Genomic DNA, 21251 nt, shown 5'->3' with positions numbered 1-21251 from the left:
GGTGGAAACAGTAAGAGACCTGCTGCTCCACCTGGACTGTCACAAGTCCATGGGGCCAGATGGGATCCACCTGAGGGTGCTGAGGGAACTAGCAGATGTGATTGCTGAGCCAATTTCCATCATGTATCAGTGGGCCTAGTCAACTGGAGATGTTGCAGATGACTGGAGACTTGCAAAGGTGACACCCATCGATAAGAAGGGAATGGGCCCAAGTTGTGCCAGGGGAGGTTCAGGCTGGAAATGAGGAGACATTTCTGCTCAGCAAGAGCAGTCAGGCATTGGGATGGTTGCCCAGGGAGGCAGTGGTGTCACCATCCCTGGGGGTGTTCAAGGACAGGTTGGACATGGTGCTTGGGGACATGGTTTGGTGGGTGACATTGGTGATGGGGTGATGGTTGGACAACATGATCTTGGAGGGATTTTCCAACCTTCATGATTCTAGGATTCTATAGGAAAGCTGGGGTGGGACTCTTTATCAGGACCTGTAGCAATAGGACAAGGGGGAATGGCTTTAAACTAAAAGAGGGGACATTTATCTTAGAAACAAGGAAGAAAATCTTTAATATGACAGCAATGAGGTGCCGGCACAGGTTTCCTAGAGATGCTGTGGATGCCCCATCCCTGGAGGTGGCCCTGCCCATAGCAGGGGGATTGGAACTAGATGATCTTCATAGTCCTTTCCAACCCAAACCATTCTGATTTTATGATTCTAGGAGAATTGTGGCTCACCTTGAAATGAAGCACGCAGAGACCAGTCCAGTCCAACTCAAACAGTTTCTTAGCAAAGACTACAAAGCATTATAATGAATCACCGCTCTTGACAGTTCTTCAGGAGACTCTGGTCATTGGGTTTGCAGCAGGATTGCAGGAAAAGTGCACAGTAAACACCCCCTCCCACTGCACTGGTGCAGGCAGAGACACTTCCATGTTCTCCAGAGCATTTTTGTTCTATTGCCACCTGCCTGTCTTGACAGCACAAACGCTAAGCTCACGCACTGCTGACAGCTGCTGAGGAAGCTGCAAAGCTGTCTAATTCTCTACATTGGTTATAAAGGGCTTTTACCCAACACAGAAGTGCTTGGCAAAAGCAGTTGGGGTGGTTAGGAGCTGGAGGGAACTTTGCAAGGCCCAGGCTCATGAGTAGGAATTGGTCATGGAAGTGGGGGCACATCTTAACCTAGGACATATACATATAATCACAGAGTTAAAAGCACTGTCTAAATCCACATAGGCTGCTGCGTTAGTTGCTTTAATGGCATCAGAAAGAGAACAGCACCTGAGTACTGAGTTTATGAATGCAAACAACAATCCCTAAAAAACAAAATAGACGAGTTCCCCACAAATGTTCACCTGCTTGCAGACCCCTCTGTCCTTTCTGCAAGTGTGACAAGTATTGCTGCAGGGAAACTGTTCTTTTGCCAGTGTCATTTCTTTTCCCATAGCAGCTGATAAAGCTGGTACTTGCTAATGCTGCCTTCGCTCTTCATCTGGCACTTGGTCTTGATCTTGGCGGTATGACTGCTTGCCACCAGAATGTTTTTCTAGTTTCCTTTAAGACAAAGCTGATGTAAATATTTATGGCAAGAAAGGAAGAGGACTTTGACTTTATCACACAGCAAGGGTATCGCTGAGCAGCGGCATAACAAGCACTCCTTAGTTCACCCAACGTTGCAGCAATTGCATTTAGTTTTATTGACATTCTTTAAGTCATAATCATTACAACAAGATTTTGTGGTTATCCTCGTATTACGTTCTTCTAAAATGCAAAGTACTTGCAGTTTTTCCTTCATACCAACTTAGCCTAACATTTCTCCAGTTCAGCGAGTGCATTCTGCTTTGTAACTGTGTGCCATGAAGCAGGGATTTCTCCTCTGCCATGAAATTTCCCATTGTAGTGTTGTTCTAGCTGTGTCCTGAACGAAGACACAAACCATTTCCAGTATGCTTGCATGGATGGATCAGGAAGAATGCTCCAAGTGGAATAGGGATGTCCTGCATCCCGGTATTTCTTGTAGGGGATCCATGTGTCTTCAGCAACCACGAATGTGTAGTCACTTGAAACAAGGCTAGAACAAATAGTAGTGATTAGGTTGTCTGTTTTATGACATTTAGATCCTCTAATTTCATACCATATTAATCCTCTCAAAACTTGTGGACGATGGAAGACAACCCGGTGGTCTCCGTCATGGTTTGGCATAGTGTTAGTGCAAACAGCCCCACAAAATGGACACTGCTCCTGGCACCCTGCAAACTGCTCAGCCAGTATTGTGTGAGGCTGCCTTTCAAAGGAGCTCATACGAGCTTCTTCAAACTCTTTCCTGAGATCATCAATAACGGGAGACAGTGCCTTTGTCATGGCATTATTCAGGAACTCTATGTCTGTTATCTCCTGATGTTCAATGCCCTTCAGGTGTCTCCTGGGCAAGCTTAGCACGTCTCCGAGTGCTCTGCAGAATTCATCCAGCCAAAGAGAGATTTTATCCTTTCTGTCTTTTCTGTCTTTGACAACCCTGGTTGATGCAAAAACAGCTGACTTTATGCTTTCATAGTAACGAGAGAGGCATTCTCTTAAAAACATCTCTAGCCTCCTGTTCTTATCTAAACAGTACGTCTCAACTTTTGTCTGAATGTAATTATTTAAAAAGTCTCCTGGGGCATTAAGGTAATGCTTGAAATTTTCAAATTTTTCTTCTTCTGCTAGGTATTTCAGCATGTAATATTCCAGAGTCGATCTATTGCCTCTGAAATCTGGTATTTTATTCTTCACGTCTCGAGCTATGTCAAGAGCTGTCTTCTCATAGATGGCGTGTCGAAGAGCTGGGGCAATCTTGTTGCACAGGAAATCAGCAAATGTTGTGATGCAAGAGGCTCCTTGGCAGGAAATCTGGAAACATTTGAAGAAGTCTTCTCTCTTGCTCTCCAGGTAGACGACGGGATCATTTGCTTTCCTGAATGCTGCATGCATGTTTTTAAACCTTTCTGCTGCCATTCTGCACAGGTACAGTGATAAATCTATTCTGTAATCTTTATTAAAACTGTAATTTGCAGTGTTAGGAACAGAGTTCATACCTTTCTCCACTTCATTTAGTATTTCATGAATAAAAGTTTGGCTGTAATCCATTTTGTACATTTCCTTCTTATCAATGTTTTCTGTCACACGCATTTTGATGCTCTCTGTAATGCAGTGCATGTTGTTCACATCGGCATCGTCCAAACTCTTAGAAAAGATGCCAAAGCCTTTTTTCTTAGACACATGTTTCTCTATGTCAAAGGAAAATGTATTATTTTGGTAGAAATTCAATATTTGTTTAAGTATATTAGACTCCCTGAAGTGCTCTAGAAGGACATTTTCTATGTCCACATCGATGTTCACCTCTTCCAGAGGGGGAGCAGCAGAGGACACTTCAGCAACCCACTGCTTCCAGATAGAATTGAAGCGGTTTCTCAGTTCGCTTTCACCTAATTTCTGGCCTTTTAGAAACAGGGCCAACTCTCTGCTCTTTCTCAGGAGCTCATTTTCATATTCAGACTTCCTCTCATCCAGTTTACTCTGGCTCTTCTTTACTTCTAGAAGTTTCTCACACTTCCTTCGCGTTTCAACAAGAAGGGACTCTCTCAGTTCTTTCAGCTTCAGTTCCGTGCTGCTTTTCCACTGGATCAGTATTTCACGGTCTTTGTCTTCACTGAAGAATGTTTTCATGTTCTTGACGATGGCATCACTTCTCTCTTGCACCAGTTTTTCAAGGTGTTCCATGGTGACCTTGCCAAGCTCTCCATTCCGCACCTTGTTTTCCAGTTTCATTTGCAAGTCTAAGATGTGACTTCTCAGCTGCCAGGTCCACTGACTAAATGCAGTTTCCAGTTTCTTGTAGGCAGCAATCTCCACTGGATTCTTGAAGCTGAAAACAAAGTTTTCATTCAGCAGGGCATTCCACAGGTCACTAATACGAACTTTCAAGCTGGAGAGCCTCAAAACACTGCTGTGCGATTCCTTCTTGGCAGCTTGGAGAATTTTGCTCTTTAATTCCTGGACGTTCTGGCTGTAGGTGGGGTTGGGCGGTGCCATCGGTGGGTTTCCTTCCCACAGGTGAGCAAAGTAATGAATGTGGGTGTTCACGTCAAAGCGGATGACGTCGCTGAAGGAGGTGATGTCACAGAATTCCTGCTGGGCAGCAATCACGGTCATTTCATCCAGCTTTTCCTGCAGACGTCTTTGTCCTTCCATGTTCTGTTCCTTTGCAGTTATTTCACCCACGTTTTGGTGCACAAAGAAGCAACCTGGGGAAATATTAACTTGCTTCATCCTCAGGAAAGCCTGCACAGCAATCTGAAGGACGTCTTGCATTTCCGAAGGATTTTCTCCAAAGATGTTGATCAGAGTCATGTTGCCGATGCCAATGACAAAGGTGGCCAGCTCATTGTCGTGGTTAAGTGACTGCTTATGGGTCATCTCTATGGCACGAAGTCCTTCTGTGTCAACAACGAGCATGTAATCAAAGTTCAAATCCTGTTGGAGCTTCTCGTCCACTTTAATGAGCTGCATAAACGCTCCCCGGGTGCACCTCCCTGCGCTGACGTTAAACTGGAGACCAAACATGGCATTCAGCAGGGTTGACTTCCCTGTGCTCTGGATGCCAAGCACAGAAAGCACAAATACTCGCTTGTCCCCTAGCTTGTCAATTAACCTGTCAAAGACGGCTCCAATCCATTGCAGTGGTATATAAGAAGCATCACCATCCATCAGCTCAATGGGATACCCTAAAAGCATCAGATTGGCAGCAATTTCAGGTAGTTTGACATACCATTTTTCTTTGGAGTTTGTTGATTCCAGTGCCTCATAAATCTGCCCCACCTCTCTCAAAATATGCTCAAGGCCAATGGACGAATCATTGATTTCATTGGAAAGGGCATCTAATTTCTTCAGCAATTGCGTTTTCAGGTTGTTGTTTTCATTGTTTTTCTTTAATGCCAGGATTTGAGACCATAACTGATGATACTCTGTCTTCAGCTCATCAAGGCGATCAGAGATGTCGTCCATAAAGATCTTCATCCACTGCAGAAAGAATTTCTTGGTATTGTCTGGCTGTGACTGGAGAAAGTCAAGGACTGTTTTCATCAGCTGATTGAGGGGAAACGCTTTGCTTAGTTGCTCTTGTCGTATTGCAGACTTCTCCGATTCAATTTGGCTCCGATGATGCTCTATGCTCTTGCTCCCCTTTTCCTGCAAGCGAGTGAGTTCTTTGTCCTTTTCACACCACTTGTACCACAGTTTTCCCTGAAGAGGCAGTAGCTGTGATTTGATCTCAGACAACTTCTCCTTCTTCAACAGATTCACCAGTTTGATTGCCGTTTCTTTGGCTCTCACGCACGCTTCTGCATCTTCATCGACTTGGAAGCCGTGCTTGCGAGCTATGCTCAGGCATGCATTGAGGCTAACAAGCGTGCTCGACCCTTCCACTAGGTCTCGGATGGTTTTTGTCAGCTCACCCACTAATTCTGCTTCATTTCTGTTCTTGATCCCTATTCTTATGTTTTGGCCAGATCGGCCAGCTGCAATGCTCTCTTTCTCAGTGAAAAGGCAAACCAAAGGCCTCTGAGACTGCCACAGATCATGTAAAAAATTCCTGCCTTTCTCGTTGCTCGGATCCAACTCAGAAACAAGAACCACATTCACGGCAGAGATCTCCTGTAAAAATTGCAGCTGGGGTTCGTAATCTCTCGCATCTCCATGCAGGTTACAGAAAGCAACAGGGCCGTTAAAGCTGTCGTCGTCGCTACCACGGGGAAGGTACCAGGAGATCTCCACAACACCTTTCATCAGGAAGCAGTCTTTGGTGCTGCCTTCACAATGGCGGTGGAAAAAAGTGTCGTGTTTCTTCCTGCTCAGCAGGGCATTCAGGAGCTGAGACTTGGAAGAGGAAGGAGAACTGCCAATGCGGAGGAAGGACACGATGGGCATCTCTGCCTGATAAATGAGTTTGTTGTTGTGACTGCTAATCCTCGTCTGCTCTCTCGATTTCACCGTCCCTTTCCAGCTCTTCTTGATTTGGCTGAGGGACCAGAGAGGGAACTCTATCTGTGAAGTGCCCGGGTTTGGTACCAGGAGGGGTAGTGCAAACTGGCAGAAAGCGAGCTTTGATGAAAGGTACTGTCTCATGAAATCATCAGCACAATGAAAAATTGCCATCTGGATGTCCATGGGGTGCACATGACTCTCCCTGCTTGCAGATTCAGGGGCTCCTTTGTCCAAGTCACTGAGAAAGTCATCAAAGGAATCAGAGGGCTCGTGCTCCTCCCCTGAAGTGTTTGGTGTGGGCACAACTCCCGGCTTACTCGCCTCCTTGCAAGTCAGGTACCTGACCTGATAATCCACGGTCAGGAGCCTTTGCAGGAAGTAAAATGGTAGCTCGCTGTCCTTGCTGGGCTGGCTGTTGTGTACAGATGTCTGGTGTATTATGTGAAAATCTTCTGTGCCCATTTTTCTTGGGTAGTACCTTTCCAGCCCGAGGCGCTTAAGTAAGTTGAGGAACTCTGGGCTTGCAGTGGCTTGACTTGCTTTGGATTTGCTGCTGTCTGATTTGGGTTTGCACTGACTGGGAGGCTGCATGCCTTGAAAAGCATCTTTCATATCTTTGATTCTATTGTCTTTCTTCAGGATGCCAGATGTGTCCTCCACTTGCCCATCGATGAAGGATTGCAAATCTCTTTCCAGCATCTCCCAGTCTTTGAATGCATTGTGCTTTTCGAGGAGAGCTTTCATCTCTGTGGACCATGTGTTTTTCATCTTTTCTTTCATAAAAACTAAGCGTTCATGCTTCTGCTCAGGGGTCACCTTCTTGGTTTTGGATGTTATGGTGAGCCCCCTCAGCAGCAGGAAGGCCTGAGCTCTGCAAACATCCTGTTCCTTCAGGCTCTGATACTCGTTATGTGCCACGCGCATTTCCTGTATCATGAAATTAATTTCTGGACACCCAAGGAGGCACTGAAAAGTGCCTCTTTCTACTTGGTATCCCGTGCTGGTTGTAACTAAGAGCACTAAGAGTTCTATGTCTTCCTGTGCCCTTTGCTGCAGAGACTGGAGCAAGGAAGAAACAGACTGGCTTGCAGTGAAGGTGGCTTTGATCTTTGCCTCATGAATGGCAGATGCAGAAGTTGCCGGTGCGTAGGTGACTTTCATGATGTCCTCCTTCATTTGCAGCAGTGTCGTATTGAGATCATCAAGACTGGAAATACAGGGAGTTTTGGAACGTGTCTGATCCTTGTGGAAAACCCATTGCATAATGAAGGAAGATCTGGGGAAGTCCCTGACAGAATAGATGTGAGGATCCAGCAGGCACTGCAGCAGAGATTTGATGTAGGTGGTGTTTTCTGGAGAAGACCTCTGGCAAAAAGAAACAGTGTTCACCAGGAACTCCTGCAATGCTTTGTCTGACAGACATATGTTGATCCAGATGCTGTGATTTTTTGTTCTGTTATTCAGACCCTGTTTAAAATCTAGCAACATGAGCAGTTTCTTTTCATCCACTGTCCCCTCCCAGGTCTTTACTTGCTCCAGGAATGCTCTGGCCTCTTCTACAGCACTGGCCAGTTCCTTTCCAAAGCTCACACTTGTGCTGTGATTAGTTAGCGCTTCGTAGACAGCCCTGAGGCTGCTGCCCATTTGATGGGAGGATTTAAAATCGCTGCTGTGGTTGGACAGGATTATTTCCCACACTGGGATCAGCTGAGAGCCCCGGTCGATCACACACCAGGTTGTGTTATTGGCCACAAGCCCGCATTTCCACTCGGGAAAGGAATCCGTCTCTGCTGGGCCCCCTGTTTTGGTCACATAGAGCTGAACTGCTCTGTGGGTGCTGCTTCTGTCTCTTCCCTGAAATGATGCCTGTGAGCTGGACTTTGAAGCATCCCCCTTCACTCCCCACTTGGTACCGAAGCCGCTGAATCTAGCTCTGACGTAGCTGTTCAGTGCTTCAGATGTTTGTTGCTTCATCTCATCCCATTGCTCTGCCCTGAAACCTTCAGCAGATGCTTTCCACCAGAATATTCCCCCAAAGTGGATGGGTCCCTGGTTCACGTGGGACCCAAACCTGCTGAAGAAGCTGGCGCACCTGCTCTTCAGTAGGTGGGACCTGTCTGCCTCCTGGGTGATGCTCAGAAGCTGTTCGATGTCTTGCAGCTCTCGCAGGGCTGCGTCTGAGAGGCGAAGCTGGTCCTTTTGGAAGTAGTAGGAGGCCAGAGGGATGTACTGGTACATGGTGGTGCAAATGTACGCCTGCTCCGAGCGTGACCGACGGGAGTCCTCTGACTGTGAGGACTTGCCGTAATCTACACCTGTTTCAACACTGAACCTCCAGAACCCAGCTTTGACAGAAGCATTGATGCTGAACCCCAGCTGCTCCATGGACTTGGTGAAAGTGGCTTCTGCTGCAGAGGAGGAGAACTCCTTCCTGTCAAGCAGCGACCCTTGCACTGGACCAGTGAGCATGAAGCCATCAGGGACCCTGATGAGTTGCTCTCGCTTTGCCAGCACATCCTCCAGGCTCTTGGTTTGGTAAATCCCCTGCAGAGCCAGGCCTCCCGATGCCCGCCTCAGGACCTCCTCGTGAGAGAAGTTCTCCCTCTTCCCCATGGACTTCTCCTGCTGCTCTAGTTGCTTCCGGATGCTCACCAGCTTATCAGGCAATGCCTTCTCTGGAGGTGCCCAGTACTCCCTGGGAATGTCCATGGCTTGCTGTGGGGCCTCCTCTTTCTGTCTTATCATTTCCTTGCTGTGGCTGCGGCTCTTCTGCATTTCTTCCAGCTCCAGTAGGATTGACTTGGCTTCTTCTTGTCTCTGCTTCATTGTTTCCAAGTGCTGCTTCTGTAGCTCATCAACAGCTCTTTTGTTTTCTGTGATTTTTAGGAGCCTTTGAAGTGCGTTGGTCTCCCAGGTGTACCGTACTTCGCACTCCAGTTTAAGGTAGTCTTCATATTGCAGATGTTTCAAAGCATTTATTGACTTAACACCCAGTATCTCTGACAGTTTGGGGAGCCAGTATTCTTCATCAAGTCCTTCCTTCTCTAATGCTTCTGCCAGCAATTGCTTAGCAATTCGTGCCTTTTCCCCAGCATCTGCTTTCTCCTCCTGTGACTCCATGGCTGTGGAAGGGGAGAAGAGACTTTTGTTACATCAGGTTAGAGGAGGCCACCACCCCTTAGAAGAGGCCTCTCCATAGTTTCTGGCTCAGGGATTTCTTCTGCCCTGCTGCTGGAACCCAGCCTCGGGCACCCCCGAGACAGGTAGACACAGACAGACAGACACAAGCAACCACTGGCACGGCTGCACAAATAGCCATGGACAAGGCGCTGCCTTCAACAGCACCCATGTATAAGCTGCCAGGACTGGTCTCACCCGTCACTGGTTCCTCATCCTTAGAGCACTCGCCCACACGAGGTAGAGAAAGGGATTGCCTGGAGAGAGGCAATCTCTGGCCCATCAAGTAGCAACTGGAGACTGGATGACCTTAATGAAGCCAACACTCTCGCCATCCACATACCCTTACACTTTTCTCATGCAAAACTACTAACTAAGGAAACAACGATGGGAAATTTTCTAGAGGCGAAGACATATGAGGAGCAGCTGAAGTCACTTGGATTGTTCAGCCTGCAGAAGAGGAGACTGGGGGAAGACCTGATAGTGGCCTCCAACTTCCTCACGATTTGAGCGGAGGGGCAGGTGCTGCTCTCTGGTGACCAGCAATAGGACCCGAGGGAAAGGCATGGAGCTGGGACAGGGGAGGGTCAGGCTGGATATCAGGAAAAGGTTCTTCACCAAGAGGGTGGTTGGGCACCAGAGGCCTGGGGGAAAAGGGGGCTCCCTGTGTGGCCCCTGCCCTGCCCAGCGCAAGTCAGCGGGGACCTACCTGCCCACCCTGGTGCTCTGCAGCTTCTGCACCGCCTCAGCCCAGCTCCGGCAGCCTCTCAGCCCAGCTGCTGCACCGCCTCAGCCCAGCTCTTGCACTGCCAAAGTCCAGCTCTTACCCCACCCCTTACAGAGCCCCAAGCCTCTGCACTGCTTGAAGCTTCCTGTTTACACAGCAGGGAGAGGCTTTCTTCTTTCTTGGAAGTCAGGCCATTAGATGATACGGCACCTGAAAGTGAAATTTGGCAGCTGCTGGTTGTGCTGGGGCTGAGCCAGGCTGCTGGGGCATCCGCATCCCAAGCCCCAGCCAGGGGGGTTTGGTGGTTTTACTTTGCTGGGCAGCTGAACTCCACCACAATGTGCTCTCACTCCCCCTCCTTTGAAGAAGATGGGGAGAAGAAAGTATGCTTAAAAGAAAACAAAACCCAAAAAACTCATGGACTGACATAGTGAATTTAATTTAATCTAATTTAGTCTAATTTAACCTAATTTAATTTAATCTAATTTAATTAATGGAGAAAGGAAGAGGAAAAAGAAAAGAAGGAAAAAAACAAAACGAGCAGAAAAAATAAACACAAGTGAAGGCTGCACGGAAGCACGGGGAGAGAAAAAAGAAATTCCTGTCTACTTCCCATCAATGAATGACGTTCAGCTAAATCCCAGGATGCAGGGCCTCAATGCATATAGCGATTGTTTGAGAGGACAGAAGTGTTCATAATGAGAGCCCCCCTCTCCTTCCCCTCTTCTCCCTTTTTTATTTTTCCTTTTTTATTTCCTATTTTATTCTCCCCCCTTTTTTTATTACTGTGTGACATTATATAGTAAGAAATACAAGGAAGTATGGATGTGGTAATTGACATGCCAAGGGGAATAGGGCCGAGTTGGCAAAAGGAGAGGAATGGTATTGTGTGAAGGTATGCTTTGCTCATTGTAATGTCATTGTAATGCTCAAAAACACACCCACAGCTTGGGATGACCCTAGCCCAGGTGAAGACCCTTAACCTGAGCACGCCAAGGTCAGTGAAGAAGGAGGGGGAGAGGTGCTCCAGGCGCCGGAGCAGAAGTCCCCTGCAGCCTGTGGTGAGGACCATAGTGAAGCAGGATGTCCCCTTGCAGCCCATGGAGCACCACGGTGGAGCAGGGTTCCACGCTGCAGCCCATGGAGGGGACTATAGTGCCATAGACTGACCACAACTCCCATTCCCCCATTACCTGCTTGGGGAAAAGAGGTGGAAGAGGGTGGATGGGGGGAAGGTGCTTTTGGGTTCTCTCCTTTGTTTCTCACTTCTTTAGCGTGTTAGCAATTAGCAATAAATCTTACTATCTCCCTATGCTGAGTCTGTTTTGCCCGTCACAATAATTACTGTGTGATATCCTTGTCCTTATCTCAACCTTTGAGCCCTTTTCATCGTATTTTCTCCCTGCTCCCCTTTGAGGAGGGGGAGTGAGAGAGTGGCTGTGGTGGAGCTCGGCCGCCCACCCAAGTAAAACCACCACAGAAGTAGACTCAACAAACTCCCTAGGTAAAAGGGAGTTTATAAGTTTAAAATTCTACTGTGTAGAATTTTATAAAAATCAACAGGGCAAGTCCAGAGTTGGGCCAGCTTTGTGGAAAAGCAACTTGGCACTCAGATTTGTGAAATGCTGTAAAAACCAATACCACGACCTATTGTGTGTATCTGGAGTATTGCACACTGCATAAGAAATGCAAACACTTTATCAGACAGCACTTTGACCCTGGCTCCCCTCAGATCCTCATAGACAAGCAGACGGCGTTTGGGCTGGATGGGCAGCATGAGGTGGATCAAAAACTGGCTGCAAGGCCACGGCCTGGTTTGGTTGGAGGCCAGTAACCAGCAGAGTATCAAAAACTCAGAATAGGGCAGTCAGAGGTTCTCTGAAGAGTCGTTCCACCAAGACCCCCTGATAAATTTGGAGGTGGGGCCTAATAAGGAGTCTGTATTCTTAGCAGATAGAATTTGGGGCAGCCAAATCATCCTTAGCTTATAAGATACCAGGTCTTAATTTGACTAGTAATAGCTTAAGAGTAACAGGGGTAGACAGGTCTGGAATGTTGGTGTCACTTTTTGAGTCTACTGAATTAAACTGGGAGACTAAAAGGGTCACCTGGCAATTGTTACATGTACCCAAAGCAGGAACAAATTAATTAGGGGGAGATTGAATAGTCAAATTAGGATTGCAGTTGAAGACCTGTGAAAAAAGCATATCAGTCTCAATGAATTTATTTACAGAGAATGAAGAAGAAGAAATAAATCTCAATGGATGGGTATGTGTTAGAACTAAACAGTTAGGTTGGTCCAATGTGAAACAGGGATTGTTGTGAAAGTAGCAGGGCAGAACTCTAACCTTGTGATAGTACATATTGCTTGTTCAGCACTATGGCACGAGGCTGCAAGTCATCTGGATTGAAAAAATACTGCCATCAGCACAGCAGCCCTGGGCACGTGGCTGTGCGTTATCGCAGTAGCCTGTCAAGGATTGCCAAGTGCTCTGTGAGGCCAGGGCCACCAATTGTGCGCTGCCCTGACTTTGGGATTATGCACAGAATCAGAGAATCATAGAATATCCTGAGTTGGAAGGGACTCGTAAGGGTAAGGATCATCGAGTCCAACTCCTGGCACCACAGAAGTCTACCCAAAATTTTAGACCATGTGACTAAGCACACAGTCCAAATGCTTAAATTCCGACAGGCTTGGTGCAGTGACTACTTCCCTGGGGAGCCTGTTCCAGTGTGCGACCACCCTCTCAGTAAGGAACCTCTTCCTGATGTTTAGCCTAAATTTAGCCCAAGCTCCTCAGCTTGACAAAATTCCAACAGGTGCTATCACTGGTGATTAAGGAGAACAGATTGGCACCTGCTCCTCCACTCCCCCTAGTGAGGAAGCTGTTCTACGATGAGGTCCCCCCTCAGCCTCCTCTTGCAAGGCTGAACAGGCCAAGTGCCCTCAGCTGCTCCTCATACATATTCCCCTCTAGGCTCTTCACCATTTTCGTCGCCCTCCCCTGGACACTCTCCAACAGTTTAATGTCCTTCTTGCACTGTGGTGCCCAGAACTGCATGCAGTACTTGAGGAGAGGCCACACCAGTGCAGAGCAGAGCAGGACAATCACTTCCCTCAACCAACTAGAGATGTCATGCTTGATGCACCCCAGGGTACGGTTGGCCCTTCTGGCTGCCAGGGCACACTGCTGGCTCATATTCAACTTGCTGTCAGCCACAACCCCCAGACCTCTCTCTGCAGGGCTGCTCTCCAGCGTTTTGTCCCCCAGTCTGTACGTATATTGCTCTGTGTCGGGAAGGGGAGGGGACAGGAACATCAACCGAGGTTAATGTTACCTCCGCAGGGAAACCAGCAAGACATTGATGCCTACCGCACCAACGGGATGCCGACCACGACCTGGCTAAGTATCTATGACACCAATGACTGGGAAAAGCATTGTGCACATCAGTACCCTTGTCATCACCCTGGGGTCGGTATGTTAACAAGCTAACTCATTAATAAATTCTTTGTGTTCCCCTGACAGACCCCCACTGGGACCCTAATCACCCCAGAACTTATGGACAATTATGTAACTGGACAGCACCCACAGCTGTTTATCCTTTGTACTACATGGTGGACCCAAATAAACAAGCAACTGATTAGGGCGTTAGTGGACGCTGGGGCGGAGGTCAGTATTATACATGGCAACCCAGGAAAACATAACAGAACTTTAACCCTGGTGCGGGGTCTAGGGGAGCAACCAGTCACGGGGAAACTCATGAAACGCAAGCTGCAAATAGGCAATTTGCTACCTCGTGACTATCAGGTCATGATTGCTGAAGTTGAAGAGTTTATGACTGGCATGGATATACTCTGAGGAGGTGCACTAGCAATAGGAGGCTCCCTAGGGGCATTCGGCACCACACAGTGGCTGCATATGCAAGCAGTTCGGATAGGGAAAATAGCGGAGGAGGCTTACATTCCAGTTGCTACTGAGGTAGTTATGTGTGGTGGTTTTACTCGAATGTGTAGCTGAGCTCCACCTCAGCCACTCTCGCTCCTCTTCCTCCTCAAAGGGAAAAGGGGAGAAAATACGATACAAAGGGCTCAAGGCTTGAGATAAGGACGAGGACATTGCTCAACAATTACTCAAAATTGTTGATGGGCAAAACAGATTCAGAGTAGGGAGATAAGAAAATTTGTTGCCTATTACAGGCAAAAGAATGGGCTAGAGAAGTGAGAAACAAAGGAAAGGAACCAAAAATGCCTTCTCCCCATCCACCCTCCTCCACCTCCTTCTTTCCCACGAGATGCAGGGGAATGGGGGAATGGGAGTTGTGATTGGTCTATGGCACTTTGTCTCTGCCGATCCTTCTAGGTCACTCTCTGTCCCCGCTCCACACAGGGTCCCTCCCACAGGATGCCGTGCTTCCTGAACTGATCCTCTGTGGGCTGCCCACAGGCAGCAGCTCTTCCAAAACTGCTCCATATATGGGTCTGTACTGTGGGGTCCAACCCTCAGGAGCAAACTGCTCCAGCATGGGTCCCCCACAGGCAGCAGCTCCTGTCAGGTCACCTGCTCCTGCGTGGGCTCCTCTCCACGGGCTACAGGTCCGGCCTGGAATCTGCTCCAGTGGGGATCCTCCACAGGTGGCAGTCTCGTTCTGTGGAGGTCCACCTGCTCCTGGGTGGTCTCCTCCACAGGCTGCAGCGTGGAACCCTGCTCCACCGTGGTACTCCATGGGCTGCAGGGGGACATCCTGCTTCACCATGGTCCTCACCACAGGCCGCAGGGGAGCTTCAGCTCCGACACCTGCAACACTTCCTCTCCCTCCTTCTTCACTGACCTTAGTGTCTGTAAGGGTGTTTATCAACTCTGTTTCTCTCCCAGCTGCTGTCTTTCACCCCTGATCCCCCCTGGCTGTTTTTCAGGTTGGCCTGGATCGTCGCACTCCCTCAACAGAACATATGGTAACCCAGGCTAATGCCCCAGGCCAAGACCACGTGCCTGGGTCTTGCTACACTGCAGAACCTTTTTCCACCTGTCTGGTTGGAGCCCCATTAGGAAAGCAATGGGTAGCCACTTTTGTGGCCAATATGTGTCCTGAGCGTCAATCTGCGAGACCTGGAGTCACTCCTGGAATGGTTGGTTATCCAGAGCTGGGGAGACACCAAGCCTCCTGTCCCAAGAATTGAGCTTCCTGGGCTCGTTCTCGGTCACCTATTGCACATTTTTCATGTATGCATGGAAAATGACTTAGTTTCATGGTGGATGAATATATGAAACCTGTCCTGGCTAGTGCTTGAGCGTTAACCACCCTAAATCACCTAAGGTGCTGGCTAAGGAAATTTAGCAATGCCACTATGCGCTATCTGGCTTGCTGCTTGACCTAAATTTAATAAGGCATGCTATGCTACAAAATAGAACTGCAATTGATTTTTGTTACTTGTCCATGGTCACAGTTGCGAGGACTCTGGGGGTATGTGTTGTATGATCATTCCCAGTTGGTACCAGTGAAGGAATGAGAAGAATTAAGCAAACAACTGAAGATGAATGATAGCAGGAACCCATTTGGAGACTGTATGGGGCGGGTGTGTATGTGTGTGTGTGGGGGGGGTGGTGGCATGGCTACAAAACTACTGTGTAATTCTCCTATGAATTGCATTCTGTGTTCCATGTCTATTGCCCTGGCTGATATCAGTAATAGACTCTCTGTTCCAACAGTGTGTAGTACAGATTGTGGAATATCGATCTCTTCCAACAGTGGACCACGCGGTGGCATGTGTAAGTTGTTTGGTCTGTTGTGGAACAGCTTGTCCTGGCGTTGGGGGTGGCCTTGGTTACAAAAGTGATCACTCTACACTTTGTTAGTTCTCACTGCATCTGCCTGTGCTGCACGTTGTAGCCCATGCTTGCTATCCTTTTTACGCAGTTTCATAGCATGTCTATTTTGACACCATGCTGTATCAAAACCATGTACCATGTGTAGGTGAGTACCAGCGTGTTCCACTCTCAGACCATGCGGTGGCATGTGTTAGGACTAAAAACTGTTAGGTTGGTCTGATTTGAAAAAGGCATTGTTGGTATAACAATGCTAACAAGCTAACTCATTAATTTTAACAAGCTAACTCATTAATAAATTCTTTGTTGTTTCGTTCTATGGCTCAAGTGTGTGTGTGAGTGTATTTGACATCCCCAAACAGCTCACTTGCTTTATATACATATGTTCAGGTGGAAAGAGTAAGAGACCTACTGCTCCACCTGGACTGTCACAAGTCCATGGGGCCAGATGGGATCCACCTGAGTGTGCTGAGGGAACTAGCAGATGTGATTGCTGAGCCAATTTCCATCATGTATCAGCGGTCCTGGTCAACTGGAGATGTCGCAGATGACTGGAGACTTGCAAATGTGATGGCTATCTATAAGAAGAGTCATAAGGAGGACACAGGGAACTAAAGGCCTGTGAGCTTGACCTCGGTGCCAGGGGAGGTTATGAAACCAAGCTTATCTCCTTCTATGATGTGTTGGGTCTGTCTGAGCTGGAGTCACCTTTTCCCTGCAGCAGCCCGCACAGCACTGTGCTCTGCACTCGTAGCTGGAACAGCACTGATATCACTCCAGTGTTGTGTCTATTGCTGCGTAGTGCTGGCACAGCATCAGGACTCCTTCCAAGCCCCCAAGAGCCAGCAGGCTGCGGGTGGGCAAGTGATGGGGAGGGGACATTGCCAGGGCAGCTGACCTAAACCAACCAAAGGGATATTCCATAACACCTGATGTCACACTCAGCAATAAAAGGGGGGGCTCTCGTGGGAGAGGGGGCTGTTCCTCCTGAACAACCACTACGCGTTTGAGGCCCTGCTTCCCAGGACGTGGCCGAACACCGCTCGCTGATGGGAAGTAGAGAATAATTTTTTTCTCTCTCTGTGCTTCCGCGCGGACTGATTGTTTCTTTTGTATCTGTTTTTCCTTCCCATTCCCTTTCCCTTTAATTAAACCTTTCTCATCTCAAACCTCGAGTTCTCTGTGTTCTATTTTCTCCCTCTCCTTCTGAGGAGAGGGGGAGTGAGAGAGCGGTTGTGGTGGAGCTTGGCTGCCCACCTGAGTAAAACCACCACAGTCCTTTTTGGCGCCCAACGTGGGGCTCGAGGGTTGAGATAACAATAGCATTGATTGAAGTATTTACAACTAACATATTGGTAGTCAATTCTCGGTTTTCTGGCAATACTCTTCTGTGTGGATATGTTGTATGTAGCCTACTCTCTGTTTTCTTTTTTCCTTTACATCCGATCGGAGAAAGTGTTGAAGTCTGTGCTTGTTTTTTTTTTTTTTTTTATCGTGTTGTGCTGTAACATACTGGCCTTCAGTTTTGTTTGGTATTCAGGCCTGGCATTGTTATCCTTCTGGTCTCCTAGAGATTATCTTATTGAAAATATTAAGAATTACAGCGCCTTCTTTTTTGCCCCTAGCAGTCAATCAGTGAATAATATCGGGTGTGGTGCCTTCTACTTTTCTCCCTGTGGGCTAATTACAGCAGCCTTTCAGTATCTTGGATACCCTTGGTCAGATATTATCCTCCTATTACTAGGTCTTGTGTTTGTCTTCTTCCCCAAGGTAAAGCAATTTATTAATAATATTATCCAAGGACCTGTCCCCAGACAAAGTTGTGGGTGGCAAGGTGTGTGTGGGGATTTGGGCAGGTACCTATCACGGTTTTCTCCTCCAATGTTTCTAAATTTCACCCCGGAACAAGTACAAAATTCAAGAAAACTGGTACAATGTTTGAAAGACGTATGTCCTGACCCTGGCAATCCTAGAGAACTCCACCAGCTTGCTGCACTCTGCTGGGGTCTGGCTTACGCCTATCAGATGCCCAGCACCCTCAAGGGGATAGGGAGGTACTTGAATTTGATTATGAGACAGCACACACTGTGACCACCCCAGAGGACCGACCATCTATGGTATCAGTCGCCCCTGTAGTAAAGACGAAACAGTGGAAACGGAGATCAGGTCGTTTAGTACAGGAAGAAGCTCCTCCTACAGATGAGGGAGAAGAAGAAAAGGCAGGAAGCTCTAAAGCAGCGTTATCACGGCAACATCACAAAGAAGAGACTGAAATCATAGATGAATCAGAAACTACTCGGTCTCTATCTTTGAGTGAGCTGCGAGAACTACGAAAAGACTTCAGTCGCCATCCAGGTGAGCACATCCTCAGTTGGCTGCTTCGATGCTGGGATAGTGGGGCCAATACCCAACAGCTAGAAGGCAATGAAGCCAAGCAGCTGGGATCCCTTTCCAGAGAACGGCTCATTGATAGAGTAATTGGAAGAGAGGCACAAGTTATCAGCCTCTGGAGGCGAATCCTAACAGCTGTGAAAGAAAGGTATCCCCATAAAGAGGATATTGTCTACCAAGTAAACAAATGGACCACTATGGATCAGGGCCTCCAGCAGCTGCAGGAATTAGCTGTGCTGGAGATGCTTTATAGTGATTTAAACAACGCCCAGGTACCTAAAGACCCCGATGAAGTTCAATGCACAACATCCATGTGGCAGAAGTTTGTACGGGCGGCACCCCCAACACATGCCAGCACACTGGCAGTAATGGGTTGGGAGGAGGGGATGGGGCCAACTGTGGACACCGTGTCCAATCAACTTCATAAATATGAAGAAAATCTCTCTGCCCCAGTATGGGGCTGCATTTCAGCTGTGGAGAGACTGTCCCAACGGTTAGACGAACACATAGCTTCATCCTCACCTAAACGGAAAAATCTTTCGGCCATCAAGCACCAGCAGTCCCCGGCTCAAACAAGGGAGAATCCAGGACGCACACCACGAGGTACCTTGTGGTTTTATTTACGCGACCATGGGGAAGATATGAGGAAGTGGGACAGTGAACCGACCTCGGCCCTAGCTGCTCGGGTACGTGAGCTACGGAAAGATACAGCAGCAACAAAGAGGGCCCCTAAGAGGATTGCTGCTCCAGTTTCTGTTGGACAGTCCCCCAGAGGCAGTAGAAGGAATAGTATTACTCCTGACCCTGACGAAGAGACTTCTGCTTCACATTTGGAAGAATTAATTGATAGATACTCCGGCCAAGACTAGTGGGGCCCTGCCTCTGGCCAGGTAGAGGAGAGGGACAACCGGATTTACTGGACTGTGTGGATTCGATGGCCTGGCACACCGGAACCGCAAAAATATAAAGCTTTAGTGGACACAGGCGCACAGTGTACCTTAATGCCGTCAGGCCACCAAGGGGCAGAACCCATCTCTATCTCTGGAGTGACGGGGGGATCCCAAGAGCTAACCATATTGGAAGCTGAAGTGAGTCTAACTGGGAATGAGTGGCAAAAGCACCCCATCGTGACTGGCCCAGAGGCTCCGTGCATCCTCGGCATAGACTACCTCAGGAAAGGGTACTTCAAGGATCCAAAAGGGTACCTACCGGTGGGCTTTTGGCATAGCTGCCTTGAGCACAGAGAAGATTAAGCAGCTGTCTACCCTGCCTGGTCTCTCACAAGACCCTTCTGCTGTAGGACTGCTGAGGATTGAAGAACAGCAAGTGCCAATTGCGACTACAACTGTGCACCGGCGGCAATATCGCACCAACCGAGACTCCCTGATTCCTATCCATGAGTTAGTTCACCATCTGGAGAGCCAAGGAGTGATCAGCAAGACTCATTCACCTTTTAACAGTCCTATATGGCCAGTGCGAAAGTCCAATGGCGAGTGGAGGCTAACAGTGGACTATCGGGGCCTGAATGAAGTCACACCACCACTAAGTGCAGCAGTGCCAGACATGCTAGAACTCCAGTACGAACTAGAGTCAAAGGCAGCCAAGTGGTATGCTACAATCGATATTGCTAATGCATTTTTCTCTATCCCTCTAGCAGCAGCATGCAGGCCACAATTTGCTTTCACTTGGAGGGGCATTCAGTATACTTGGAATCGACTGCCCCAGGGGTGGAAACACAGCCCTACCATTTGCCATGGACTGATCCAGACGACACTGGAACAGGGGAACGCTCCTGAACACCTGCAGTACATCGATGATATCATTGTATGGGGTAACACAGCAGAAGAATTTTTTGAGAAAGGGAAGAAAATAATCCAAATTCTCCTGAAAGCTGGCTTTGCCATTAAACAGAATAAGGTCAAAGGACCTGCACAGGAAATCCAGTTCTTGGGGGTAAAATGGCAGGATGGACGTCGCCACATTCCGACGGATGTGATCAACAAAATAACAGTTATGTCTCCGCCAACTAGCAAAAAAGAAACACAAACTTTCCTAGGTCTTGTGGGATTTTGGAGAATGCATGTGCCCAGCTACAGTCAGCTTGTGAGTCCTCTATATCGAGTGACACGAAAGAGGAACTCGTTCGAGTGGGGCCCCGAGCAACAACAGGCCTTTGAACAACTCAAACAAGAAATAGCTCGTGCAGTAGCCCTTGGGCCTGTCCGTACTGGACCAGCTGTGCAAAACATACTGTACACTGCAGCTGGGGAGCATGGCCTCACCTGGAGCCTCTGGCAGAAGACCCCAGGAGAAACTAGAGGCCGACCTTTGGGGTTCTGGAGCCGGGGCTACCGAGGATCAGAAGCCAATTACACCCCAACTGAAAAGGAAATATTAACAGCGTATGAGGGGATTCGAGCCGCTTCAGAAGTTGTTGGTACAGAAGCACAACTTCTCTTGGCCCCACGGCTACCTGTGTTACATTGGATGTTCAAAGAGAAAAAACCCACTACACATCATGCAACCGATGCTACGTGGAGTAAATGGGTAGCATTAATTACACAGCGGGCTCGAATGGGAAAACCCAACAGCCCGGGAATCCTGGAGGAGATTATGGACTGGCCAGAGGGCAGGGATTTCAGAGCACCAGCAGAAGACGTAACTCATGCTGAAGAGACACCACCATACAATGAGTTGCCAGAAGACAGAAAGCAGTATGTGTTGTTTACTGACGGATCCTGCCGTGTGGTAGGGAGCCATCGGAAGTGGAAAGCTGCTGTGTGGAGTCCCACACGACAAGTTGTGGAGGCCATGGAAGGGGAAGGTGAGTCGAGCCAGTATGCAGAAGTGAAAGCTATACAACTGGCCCTAGAAATTGCTGAAAGAGAAAAGTGGCCGGTACTGTATCTCTACACTGACTCATGGGTGGTGGCAAATGCGCTGTGGGGGTGGCTGCGACAATGGAAACAGAACAACTGGCAGTGCAGAGGTAAACCTATCTGGGCTGCTACCCTGTGGCAAGATATTGCTGCCCGGGTAGAAAACCTGGCTGTAAAGGTACGTCATGTAGATGCCCATATGCCTAAGAATCGTGCTACCGAAGAACATCAGAACA

At 48.2% G+C, this 21251-nt stretch overlaps 2 protein-coding genes and 1 long non-coding RNA gene across 3 annotated transcripts in view; 2 read left to right on the top strand and 1 right to left on the bottom strand.

The window, feature by feature from the left end:
• Positions 1-21251, top strand: part of LOC110354783 (interferon-induced very large GTPase 1-like) — a 170171-nt gene that overhangs the window by 19033 nt on the left and 129887 nt on the right. The window lies entirely within an intron of this gene.
• Positions 1-21251, top strand: part of LOC140002298 (uncharacterized) — an 80491-nt gene that overhangs the window by 7115 nt on the left and 52125 nt on the right. The gene's annotated exons all lie outside the window — the stretch shown is intronic.
• LOC140002289 (interferon-induced very large GTPase 1-like) lies at positions 1251-9136 on the bottom strand. The gene has a single exon (XM_072036649.1). It carries the CDS (start codon positions 9134-9136, stop codon positions 1802-1804), a length of 7335 nt encoding a protein of 2444 aa, XP_071892750.1. The 3' UTR covers positions 1251-1801.

This window comes from Anas platyrhynchos, chromosome 3 (genome assembly GCF_047663525.1).
Source record: "Anas platyrhynchos isolate ZD024472 breed Pekin duck chromosome 3, IASCAAS_PekinDuck_T2T, whole genome shotgun sequence".
In the NCBI taxonomy this organism is placed as follows: Eukaryota; Metazoa; Chordata; class Aves; order Anseriformes; family Anatidae; genus Anas; species Anas platyrhynchos.
This window is presented reverse-complemented; position numbering and strand designations above follow the sequence as displayed.